This window comes from Grammomys surdaster, unplaced genomic scaffold (genome assembly GCF_004785775.1).
Source record: "Grammomys surdaster isolate TR1022 unplaced genomic scaffold, NIH_TR_1.0 125849, whole genome shotgun sequence".
Classification (NCBI taxonomy): Eukaryota; Metazoa; Chordata; class Mammalia; order Rodentia; family Muridae; genus Grammomys; species Grammomys surdaster.
This window is the reverse complement of record NW_021620675.1, coordinates 2,328,678-2,340,421: the sequence shown is the minus strand read 5'-3', so window position 1 is coordinate 2,340,421 and position 11,744 is coordinate 2,328,678. Positions and strand designations below refer to the sequence as shown.

At 45.8% G+C, this 11,744-nt stretch overlaps 1 protein-coding gene across 2 annotated transcripts in view; it reads right to left on the bottom strand.

Annotated features, from left to right (window-relative positions):
• Positions 1-3,719: 3,719 nt before the first annotated feature.
• Gabpb2 (GA binding protein transcription factor subunit beta 2) overlaps positions 3,720-11,744 on the bottom strand; it is a 37,183-nt gene continuing 29,158 nt past the window's right edge. For both annotated transcript variants that reach the window (XM_028789699.1, XM_028789698.1), the window contains exons 7-8: positions 10,823-10,950; positions 3,720-10,668 (exon numbers count right to left, since the gene is read on the bottom strand). In XM_028789699.1, the coding sequence (XP_028645532.1) occupies positions 10,369-10,668; positions 10,823-10,950 (428 nt within the window). In that variant the 3' untranslated portion in view covers positions 3,720-10,368. The remainder of the gene's footprint in view (positions 10,669-10,822; positions 10,951-11,744) is intronic.

Here is an 11,744-nt window from a genome sequence, read left to right as displayed (position 1 = left end):
ATGTGTGATCTAGTTACTCTCCTGAGTTGAGGCAGTAGGATTGCCATGAATTAGAGGACAGACTGGACTATAGTGAGGCTTCTTGGGGGGGGGGGGTCAGGGAGGGAACTGGGTGTGGAAGCTGGAGGTAGAAATTGTCTTCAGAGGAGCAGTGACTTGGGCAGGGCATTAATGGAAGCCAGGTGACCCCAAGAGAGGGGGCCTGAGAAGTCAGACACTGATATACTTATTCCAATGTTTTGTTCCTTTCTGACTTTTTAAAATGCCACTTGCTTTTATGCATAGTTGTGTTTTGTGTGCTTGTATGTCTGTGTACCACATGCATGCCTACAGAAGCCAGTAAAGGGCATCAGATCCCCTGGAACTAGGGTTACAGGTGGTTATGAGTTGTCATGTAGGTGCTGGGAATTGAACCTGAGTCCTCTGGAATACAGCCAGTGCTCTTAACCACTGAGCAATCTCTCCAGCCTATTTCTGATTTTAAAACATTTTTAAAGATTTATTTTTATTTTAGGTGTATGAGTGTTTTGCTTGCATGCATCTGTATACCATGTGTATACCTGGTGCAGAGGACAGAAGAAGGTGTCACATCCTGGACTTCCTACAACTGGAGTTAACCAACAGTTATCATGTAGGTGCTGGGAATCAAACCTGGGATCCTCTGCAAGAGCAGTAAATACACTCTTAACTGCTGAGCCATCTCTCAAGCTCCACCTTTAGTTTCTTAAATGCAATTTTAGATGACTTTAGATGTCTAAAGCAGTCCAACTAGTTGGCTCAGCCAATAAAGGCGCTTGCCACCAAGCCTTTTTATTCAGTCTGGGACCTTAGCCCATGGAATGATGCCACCCACATTTAGCGTGGGTCTTTCTACCTCAAATAACCCAATCCAGAAGCTCCCTCACAGGCCTGCCCAGAAGCTTGTGTCTTAAGTGATTCTAAGTCCTGTCAAGTTGACAGTACCAACCATCACAGTACTGGTGGGTCTTCTCTCCAACATCACCTTTCTTTACTATAACTTTCCCTAAAATTTTCTTTTCTTAAAAGAGGCTAGCGAAACTGCTCAGCAGTTAAGAGCTCTGCCTGCTCTTCCAGAGGACCCGGATGAGTCTGTTACTCCAGTCCCAGGGGATCTGACACCTTCTTCTGGTCTCCATGGATACTGCATGCACATACATGTGGAATACAGACACACATGCAAGGTAAAACTCACCCATTCACATAAAAAAATCAAGATTAAACATTTTTTAAAACTCTGATTTACTTTCTTTGTACCCACGTGTACATCTACCTGTATGCACTGATGCACACTGTGCACAGGTGCCAGAAGAGACTTGAAGATCCCTTGGAACTGGAGTTGCAGGTTGTTGTAAACTGACCAAAGTGAGTGCTAGAAATCAATTTTGGGTCCTCTGGAAGAGCAGGCAGTGTTCTTCTGTGTAGCTATGGCTGGACTGGAACTTGCTATGTAAACCAGACTGGCCTCAAACTCAAAGCAATCCACCTGACCCTGGCTCCTGAGTGCTGGGTTTAATAAAGCATGTGCTACCACACAGGGCTTCTTGTAACTTTCTTAACTCCAGGTCTGGTTAGGCACTGACTAGTCCCCATGCTTTTCCTCAGGAGCTACCCATGATCCTAACTTATTCTGGAATCTATCAGACGTCTTGCACAAAATGTTTGTAAGCACAGCAGTTGTCTGGTGGCTTCAATTTCAGCTGTCCAGTGCTCCTTGCCTTTGGCTAAGGTCAAGTGCTGAGAACTCCAGCCTCTCTAGTCTACCCAGCCCCATCCTCCTTGTGATTCTCCTCAGCAGACTGTTCTTTGTCTCTCAAGGCTCCTGAAGCTCTCACTGTTCCCTTCAGCCAATGATGACCATCTCTGTGATGCTTCAGTAACCTCAAGGTTATCGTGTGGTATGTGCAGGGCATATACACTTGCCAAAGAGAGATTTACCAACACTAAGCTTAGTTCGTGGGAGTGTTTGGTTTTCTAATTACTGACTTGGAGAGCTTGCCTGCAGATGTAGGAGTTGGCCTCAGCCCTCTCCTGCCTCTGCCTTCTGAGTGCTGGGTTGAGCTACCATGCCAGCTAAGAAGCTAGATGTTGAATGCAGGTACTTAGTTTATGGATTTGGCTTTAGTGTCATCCCCCTCACCCCCACCCTCACCCCTACTGGGATTGAGCCTAGGCCTTGAATATGCTATACAAGTGTATATCCTCAGCTTCCCTCCCCCCTTTTTGACACCAAGTCACATACAGCCCACATGACCAAGGTTGACCTTGAGTTTATCCTGCTTCCACTGAGAATGCTGGGGCTATAGGCATGTACTACCATGCCTCATTTTATGACATGAGGCTCAAGCCCAGGCCTTACACATAGTGGACAAATACTCTAACCAACTGAGCTACGTGGCCAGGCCCATCAAGAGTTAAGTATCTTTGAAAAGATGACTTTGATGTGTGTGATGTGTGCATGTGAGAGCAGGTGCCTACAGGCTAGAGGGTTCCCCTGCTACGGGGTTACAAGCAGCTGTGAGCTGTCTTAACACGGGTGCCAGGAGGCAGACTTGGGCCTCTGTAGAGCAGCATGTGGTCTAAACCACTGAGTGATCTCTCCAGCCTGAGTTTTTTCTTTTCTTTCTTTCTTTTTTTTTTTTAATAGCTAGTTTTAATTTATTTGGTTTGGTTTTTCGAGACAGGGTTTCTCTGTGTAGTCCTGGCTGTCCTGGAACTCACTCTGTAGACCAGGCTGGCCTCGAACTCAGAAATCCGCCTGTCTCTGCCTCCCAAGTGCTGGGATTAAAGGAGTGTGCCACCACCGCCCGGCTGAGTTTTTTCATTATAAAGTATTAATTTTGTATGATCATGCTTGTGTTTGCACGTGAGTATGGGTGCATGTGTACCATAGCTCAAGTGCGGATTTCATGTTTCACTTTGTATGCCTGGTTGGGAGGCCCCCAGGCTTTCTGGGATTGTCCTGGCTGCACTTCCTTCCTCACAGGAGTACTGAGGTTATTACTCTGAGCTGCCTCTATGGGGGTATTGTTAAAATTCCTTCTTAAGATCCCAATGACAAACTGAGGCAGGAGTTCACGCTGGGGGAACTAAGGCGTTTACAGATGCTCCTTACAGATCATAGGAGAGAGGTTACTTAAGGGTGGTTCCTGAGAAGCCTTTATCCCACAGCCCCATGTTAAGGCTGTTTACTTACCTACAATAGGTGGCAAGGAGCCAGAGACATCAGGTGAGACCCTCATATCTCTGTCTTCTCTCTCTTTCTCTCTCTGTGGAGGGCATACAAACTGTCAATAAGCCCAGTTGGAATGTTCTTCAGGCAGCAAAGGGGTACAGTTGATTGCCCCAAGATGGTGGTGATACTGTTTAGTCCTATTCATACTTAGCTAGCTCCCTTCAGTGTGATGTTCCTCACACATGAACAAAACTGAGAGTGGGTATGGTAGTGCATCCCTTTAGCCTCTGCAGAGGTAGAGGAATCTCTGAGTTCAAAGCCAGCCTGGTCTACAGAGTGAGTTCCAGAACAGCCAGGGCTACACAGAGAAACCCTGTCTCGAAATAAAATAAAAAAGAACCCAAGGCAAGAGGTAAGGCACTGGGACTTGCAGGTACACACCACACACTTGGTTGGACTGCTCGGTGTAACAGACAGTAGTAGGAACATTTCTTACCAAGGTGTAAAGAATTCAACAACACCAACATTTTATTAAGAAATGTCTTTATTTTAAACGACAGTACAAAACTGTATATATAATATAGATCTATATAGGCACATTACACAGATGCTCATCCACACACATGTACATATGAGCTTGCTCATCAGAATCCTACTATTTTATCCTAAATAAAAAAGAAACCTTTGTTTTCCTGAAAGTTTACTGTACATAAAGCTGCCAGACAACTTGAAAACAAGAGGACACTGTAAAAAGAATCCCAGGGCACCCACCTCTACATGGCCTTGGCAGAAAGACACATTGGGCAAGGCCAGGGAGCAGAGGTGCTACTGTAACAGCTGACATATCAAGATGTCAGAAACTAAGTGGGAATATAGAATATAGGGTATAACCCAGTTAGTTCTCAGAGGCAAACCACCTCAGAACAAAATATGTGGTTGGGAAGGAGGAGAGAAAGGAAAGGTGAGTCCCACAGATTAGAGATGACCGACTAATTATGTTCCAGTGCCTGGCAAAGCCTTCCAAATACAAGAGCCGTGGGACGGCAGAAACAGTAGTGGGGCAGGGGCAGGGGAGACAGAGAGGCTCACAATTTCCTGCTATAACCAAGCCTAATTACTTGTATAGAGTTTAGGAATTCTCTTCCTCCCCCTAACCCGAGAGAGGTTAAAACCTTAGAAAGGGCAGCACCAGAGGCTCAGGCCTATTTAATTCTAATTCATATCCTTCTTGCTTTTGGTCTCTTGGTAAGCAGAGTGACAGGAAATGGAGTACACACTCCAAAAAGGGTAGAGGCACCATGGTGAATGGAGCTAGAGCCACTCTGGCATGATGGCTCAGCCTGTAATCTTAGTACATGGGAGATTAAGGCATAAGGATTGCTGGGAGTCCTGGGCTAGCCTGGGCTACAGTGAGACCCTGATTCAAAGAAGGAAAACAAAACACAAAATAGAGATAAGAGCTTAAAGTGCGTGCTGGCAACCTTGGCGTAAATTCATGTGCTCAAGTAGAGAACAGTAAACTAGTCTCCAAAAAACTGGGACGAAAAGTGACTCCTGCTCACTGTTAGGAACTTCTGATAAGAGTTCATCATGTGCCTCTGCTCTTACAACATTCGAAGTGGCTGGCGTTAGGGGATGACCACTTCAGCATTCTCAGAATGAGTTATCTCTCAACATGAGATTCTGAGCTAGGAATGCAGAGCCTCTGTCCATCCACAGCCCCTCATCTGCGTTTTCCTGTCTGGAAGCTAAAGGGCTTTTCATTTCCTATTGAGACAAGGTCTCACTGTGTAGCCCTAGCTGGCCTGGAACTCAGAGATCCACTGGTCTCTGCCTCCTGAGTGCTGATATTAAAGGTATGTGCCCTATGTGCCAAGGTGGCGTCAACAGGCAGAAAAGGCCACCAGCCATGGAGGGCAGCTCACTCAGACCCCTGTCCCTGTGCAGACCATGGTGCCTTTGCATTTATTTGCTTGCTTCCTCATAAACATGGACCATCTCCTTGGGCCTCTACTCCCACAACGATCCTTACTCAATGCTCCACACTTCCAGCATCCCATGTGCTCCTCCCCCTTTGGATTAAGGGAATTCAGAGAGACCCTCTCTATGTAAATTAGTAAGCTTCCAGGTTATCCCAGATAATTTAGAGCTGAACCTCAAAGAGAAAACTGAGAGATCCATTATGTATTTACATACAAATACACTAATATGCACCCAGCAAAGGGATCTAAAAACTGCCTGTTGCTAGGTGTCTTTCACCCCAGCACTCGGGAGGTGGAGGCAGAAGCAGGGAAGTCTTTATACATTTGAGCCAGCCTGGTCTAGAAAGCAAGTTCCAGGCAGCCAGAGCTATATAGTAAGACTGTTTAGAAACAAAACAAAAAAAGTAAATATACATCTGACAGAAAAGTGTCTTTTAAGGCACAGAGTTTAGAGCAAAAAACCCATAAAGCTGCTTTTTCCTATGTCAGCCATGAGGTCTCTGCTCTGGCACTGCAATAATGCAGGGAGTGGGGAGGGCAGAGGCAGAGACACGGAGGGAAGGCACATTTACATATTTGTCATGAACTTCCTGAAGCCAGGAAGAACAGAAATTGTAACATTTTTTTCTCTTTTGGGGTGAAAGACTTACAACCAAACTGCAAATGTAGGGTTTACAATGAACTGCATTCCTCTGCACCATGACGTAACACTGGTAATCCTGCAGCAGCTTCACTGTAGTCCTAAGCTGCTGCTCTCCCTGCTCGAGCCCCAGCTCTGAACACCTCCTCTGCTACTTGACTCAGCTCCACTTATCTGCTGAGATGTCTTAACTCAGATCTAAGAGTCATCTTCTCAACCGACCCAAGCCAGATGAGGCGGCTCACACCTATAGTCTTAGCACTCAAGAGGCTGAGACAAGGTTGCCCTGAGTCTGAGGCCAGCCTGGGCTACAGAATGGAGCTCAGTTTTTAAAAAAGCAGCAAACAAAAAAGGCTGACCTGGAAGGTTATGTGAAGTTATGAAATGGTATTACTGTATTCAATACTTAATTTCTACTTATTTGTGTGTTTGTGTGTGCTGTATATACATGAGTGTGGTGTATGTGCATGTATGTGTCCATGGCAGAGGGTAGAAGGGAACATTGGGTGTTCTCCTCCATTACATTCTGCCTATTCACTTGAGACATAGTCTCTCCCTGAACCTGAAATTCCCCCTTTTGGTGAGGCTGGCAGCCAGCAAGCCCCAGTGATTTTCCTGCCTTGTCCTTCTTGAGGACTAGGGTTACAGGTACACCAGAGACCACGCCTGGTTTGTTAGAGTGGGTACTAGGATCTGAATTTGGGCTTTCAAATTTATATATAGCAAGTGTTTTTATCCACTGAGCCTTTTCTCCAGCCCCATCTTTTGTTTCTGAGACATTGTCTTCTTGTAGCCCAGGATGGCCTCCTCCTCAGTGCTGAGGCTTCACACATGTTGCTCTGTGCTTGACCATTCAGTACTTAACCTCTAACTGACTGAAATCACCCTCTCCACACCCTCTCACACTCACTGCAGTCTAACCGAAAGCAAAGCCTACTTCCTTTTTGAGATGATAGGCATCTATTAAAGTAAATGGAAGGGAACCTTTTTTCCTGACACTACCCATCTCAAGTGACTTGGAACAACTAAACGGTCCTCCCTAAGGGTAGAAAGAAGCTCTGCTCAGAAGGGAGGACTAGATGGACCAGATCCCATCCCCACAGTTACTACTCAAGATAATGAGGTGGTTAGGCATGGTATCCTCTGCAGAGTTAGCATCTATTCCTTTAAAAGAAGGAAGGGAATTGAAGTCAACATATGCTCTAAGAACATAAACAAAAGCCACCTACAAAGGAACTTGCTCCCTCTAGTTACCAAGGCTCTGAAATGGCACCCACAACAGCGTATTGCTAGCACCCCAGCCCCAGGGAGTCAGAAGGGCTCTGCAGACAGAAGACTCCCCTGCAGATGAAGCTCCTCCCTCGATCAAATCTCATTTCAAAATGATTATTTTTGCCTATAAATCTCTAATAGTCAGTTCTGCTAAATGTGATTTGGAGAATTATGTTTTCAGCCTATTTTGAGCCAAAAATGATTCTATACCTCTGGAACACTGCAACAAATTATTTCACTAATCAAGGTAAATAGAACCATGTTAACTGCCAAGCTTTTCCAGGTTAAAAATGCATGTCTTCTTCATGATCACTAATTAGGAAACCATACTCTCAACAGTCATTCAAATGTGTACTTGGCACATGTCCATCTGGTTTCTTCTAATTTGCAATAAAGCAAGCAGGTCTACAATACCTACCCCCCAACCCCTCTCTGCGCGCTTATTCCTCTCCCACTTTGGGGAGACAGGGTGTAAGCAGGCCTCAAACTTGATAAATCACCAAGGATGGCCCTCGACTTCTGACCTCTTGCCTCCCTCTCCCAGTTCTGGGATTATAGGCATGTACTATCACACCCTGTTTAAAAAATGTTTAAATATTGTTTTTTTGCAGTCCTGGGGATTGAATCTAGGACCTCATAAAATGACATACATGCCGCCCTAGAGCAGAACCTCACTGTACTGCCTAGAGGTCTCATCTTGAAGATCCGGTGACCCTCTGAGTGGGAATTACAGGCATGAGACACAATGTTCAGCTGTCTTGTTTTTGTGGTTTTGAGACAGGTTCACTCACTGTGTAGTTCAGGCTGGCCTTGAACTCTTGTCAATCCTCCCCCTGTAGCTCCTGACTGCTAACAGGCATGAGTACTGTGTCCAGCTATACAAACACATACATACACTTCATGCTAGAGAGACCTGCCCCAACCCTTTCTCAAAAACCCAGCACTGAAAATCTTTGCAAAAGTGCCTGAGCAGAGGGAATGTGCAGAGTGAGGGGAGGGGAGTCCTGGGTGTGTGGCTCCCTGCTCTGTGGCAGTGAGACCTGGTCCCATTGTCACCTGAGCACTATAGGGCACAGACTCCATGGCCACACTAATAGAAGCAGCAATGTACTCACACAAAATCAAACAGGGACAAACCTCCCCAGCCTGCTCAGTCCTCATGTCTGCCACACTCCTCGGTTTTTTACAGGATGCTAAGTGCTACAGAAAGCACCAGTGTCCCATGTGACATAGAAAATTTGGCCAAATGTTATACAATTTCAAGAGTTTAGAGCTTGATTTTATATAAATAGATGTTTGGAAGCAAGTTATTGTTACAGTGACAAAAATTAAAGAAATTTGAAACTGATCCTCCTGGTTGCAGTTTTATAAAGTTCACCAATATATAGTTTCCATCTCAAGACCAGAGACTCGGGGCACAAAGCCTCTTTCTGGCTGCCTTCTGTGCTCTGGAAGCACAGCCTGGAAGGCAGAGCTCTGCACTCGCTGTCCACATCAGCACAGCTCTCTCCTGATTTTAAGTCTGGTGTCCATGATTTTCTTCTTTGCACTTCTGCCCTCCTCTTGCTGCATATGTACAGTGCCAAAGGATGAACCCAGGGGTTCCCTGCACACTAAGCACCACGCTCTACCACTGAGCTATGTCCTCAGGGTTGGTTTCCCTCCGTTCCTTGTTAGGGTCTGAGTAATCCTGCTAGCCTGGAACTGACCATGTGGCCAGGCTAGTTAGAATCCTACAGCCTGCCTCTGCTCCCCAAGTGCAGGGAAGAGAGAGCCTCGTCACCACATGTAGGCCTTTCTGGGTTTTGTTGTTATTTTTGAGAAAGATCTTACTGAAGCCAAAGCTGACCTTTAATTTACGGTGATCTGGTTCACCTTCCAATTGCTGGGGTTACAGAATGCACCACTATGCCTATTTTAATTTTGTTTTTATACTGTATCTAAGCTGTGGACACACAATTTATCAGGCAATCATAAGTCAGCCCTTCTTTGCTAATTTTTTATTTTTGAGGCAGTGTCTCTGTATGTAGTCCTGGCTATACCAGAACTCTCTTTGTAGATTAGGCTGGCCTCAAACTCACAGAGATCCTCCTGCCTCTCCCGTCTGAGTGCTAGAATTAGAGGTACACACCACTACACTTGATTTTTTCTTGCATTAAGGTCTCACATTGTAGCCCAGGCTGACCTATAACTCACTATCGAGCTCAGGCTAGCTCCAAACTCATGTCAATCTTCTTGTTTCAGGTTCCCAAAGTGTGAACCACTGCATTCAACTAATTTAATTTTTTTGTTGTTAATTTTTACAATTTTTATTTATATGTATATATAAATTTGTTATCTGTGGGCATCCACACCTGTCAGAAAAGGGCGTGTTCCCTGGGAGCTGGAGTTACGTGTAATTGTGAGCAGCTTTGATTCGGGTGCTAGGAATAGAAGCCAGGTTCTCTGGAACAGCGAGCTAAATTCCTAACCCACCACCTCTCCACTCCAGCTTTGTTCTGCTTCATTTGGAGACAGGGTCTCACTGTGTAGCTTTGGCTGGCCTGGAACTTGGTATGTAGACCACATGGCTTTGAACTCTGCCTGTGCCTACTTCCCGAGTGCTAGAATTAAAGGCATGCGCCACCACATCTGGGCCTCTTTTACTGAAGGACTCTCTTTAGCTCAGGTTGACCTCAAAAAGCTTTCTGTTACAGCTCCCCGAGTGCTAGCATTGCAGGTGTGTACTACCTGGCTAGAGATTTCTTTTCGGTAATTAGGGAGAACTTGTGTGCCTGCTCCTTTAGAAATGTATGGTATCCTTCACTCTTCTTCAAGAGGAGGCTTCCTACAACTTCATCAGTTTCATAAATCTAAGGCAAATTTTCAGGTCACTTGAAAATTTTCAGGAATAATCATTAAAGGTTCTTGGTGTATATGTATTACAAGTATTATCTTAAAATCTTTTGATATAAAGCTAACTATTTAAAAAAAATCAACCCATAATGCCCAGTTCTCTGTTTAAAGCAATATGAGCTGAGAGATTTGGTCCTGGCCTTTTGGTCTCTCAGATGCCCCTAAAGTGGCTCTGAGTTTTCCAGCTGCACGCACAGCCTTCCTAGGCTCAGGCCTTGAACCCCGCCATTGTCACCTTCTTAAGGACATTCTAGTTCGTACACAGGCCTTGAGCCCCGCCATTGTCACCTTCTTAAGGACATTCTAGTTCGTACACAGCACTTGCCCTCTGTACTTTCTTCTTACAAAGAATAAGATGAGTGAGGCCAAGTTGTGCCTGTTGGGTGTTAGGATGAAACAGTTTCTATGGAAACACTAGGGTGAGGCTCTGTGGTCCTTCCTGACTTCATCACTTGCGCTGCTCTCTCTACCTCATCTCCTTCTGTCACCACGACAGCATCCACTTCAGCTACCTCCTCAACCACGGTGAAGTCAACTCCGTTGGGCTGCTGCCGAGCCATGGCCTCCAGCCTGAGGCGGTACTGCTCTGCCTCCTGTTCCTTCTTGAGGAGCTGGTGTCTGTACTCCTGGGCTCTGCGGTTGGCCTCCTGGAGCTGCTGCTGCAGCATCTCTCGCTCACTGCCTTCCTGTAAAGCAAACAGAGCCACCACAGTAAGAATCCCTGAGCATGGACTTCCCACATGGAAGACAGAAAAAATGAAGAGGGCTTCAGCCCTCATCACCACAGCATCCATTTCCCTCCTTCCCCTTCTCACTCACTGGTAAGAACTCATTCATTACCTTCATTTCCTCAACACTGTTTGTCATCTCTGCCATCCTCGGTCTCTTCACCAATGGCACTTTCTCTTCTTCCTCTTCCTCTTCAATTATTGCCTCCTCTGCAACCTGACCAGCAGGCACAGTTAGAACTACAAGCCAAAGCACACCAGTGGGAGAAAATGAACACACAATATACAAAGAAGGCTTCTTTGATTTTAAGTAGAGAAAAGTGAATTTAATATTATATACTGGGTATGGCTTCTTGTAAGGCAAACTGTTCTACCACCAAGCCACACCCCTGTTGCAGGAGATATTAGAAAAATGGGCCTCTTGCTACACACCCCGTTCCCCTTGACTTGTTTTCCAGGGTCTCTAGTCACACTGCATTCCCCGATACTGTCTGTGATATCTCTTTAACGTCTGGAGGCTCAGCTCTCTGCGCACACACACTTAGTCCCAGTGCTCAGTGCGGACCCAGGCATATCTCTCAACTTGAGCTCAGCCTGGTCTACAGCAGGGCTACCAAGCAAGACCCCGACCATCTCACAAAGCAAAACCCAAAACAACGGGACATGAGCTTCAAGTCAAAAGGTGATATGCAGGGGCACAGAGAAACCAGAAAGGTGGCCCAGGCGGGAGGGAACCTGAAGGAACAGCATGAGCCACCTTACCTGCTGACACAGGAGATTCTGACAGTGGTACTACAGACAACTTGTAGCTGTCTGACTACAAAAGGATTCAAAGCTCCAATGGGAACAGGTTCTGGCGTTAAAGTTAGGTTACACTGAGTTACTGTGCAGAGTACAGGCTTGCACGTGAGTGTTCTCTAGACACGGATCATCTCCCTGTACGAGTGCACAGCACACCCAGCAGGTATCGTCCTGTAGTCACCTGCTACAACTGTTGTTACACAACATGACAGTGCCTACCGTAGGCACGGTAG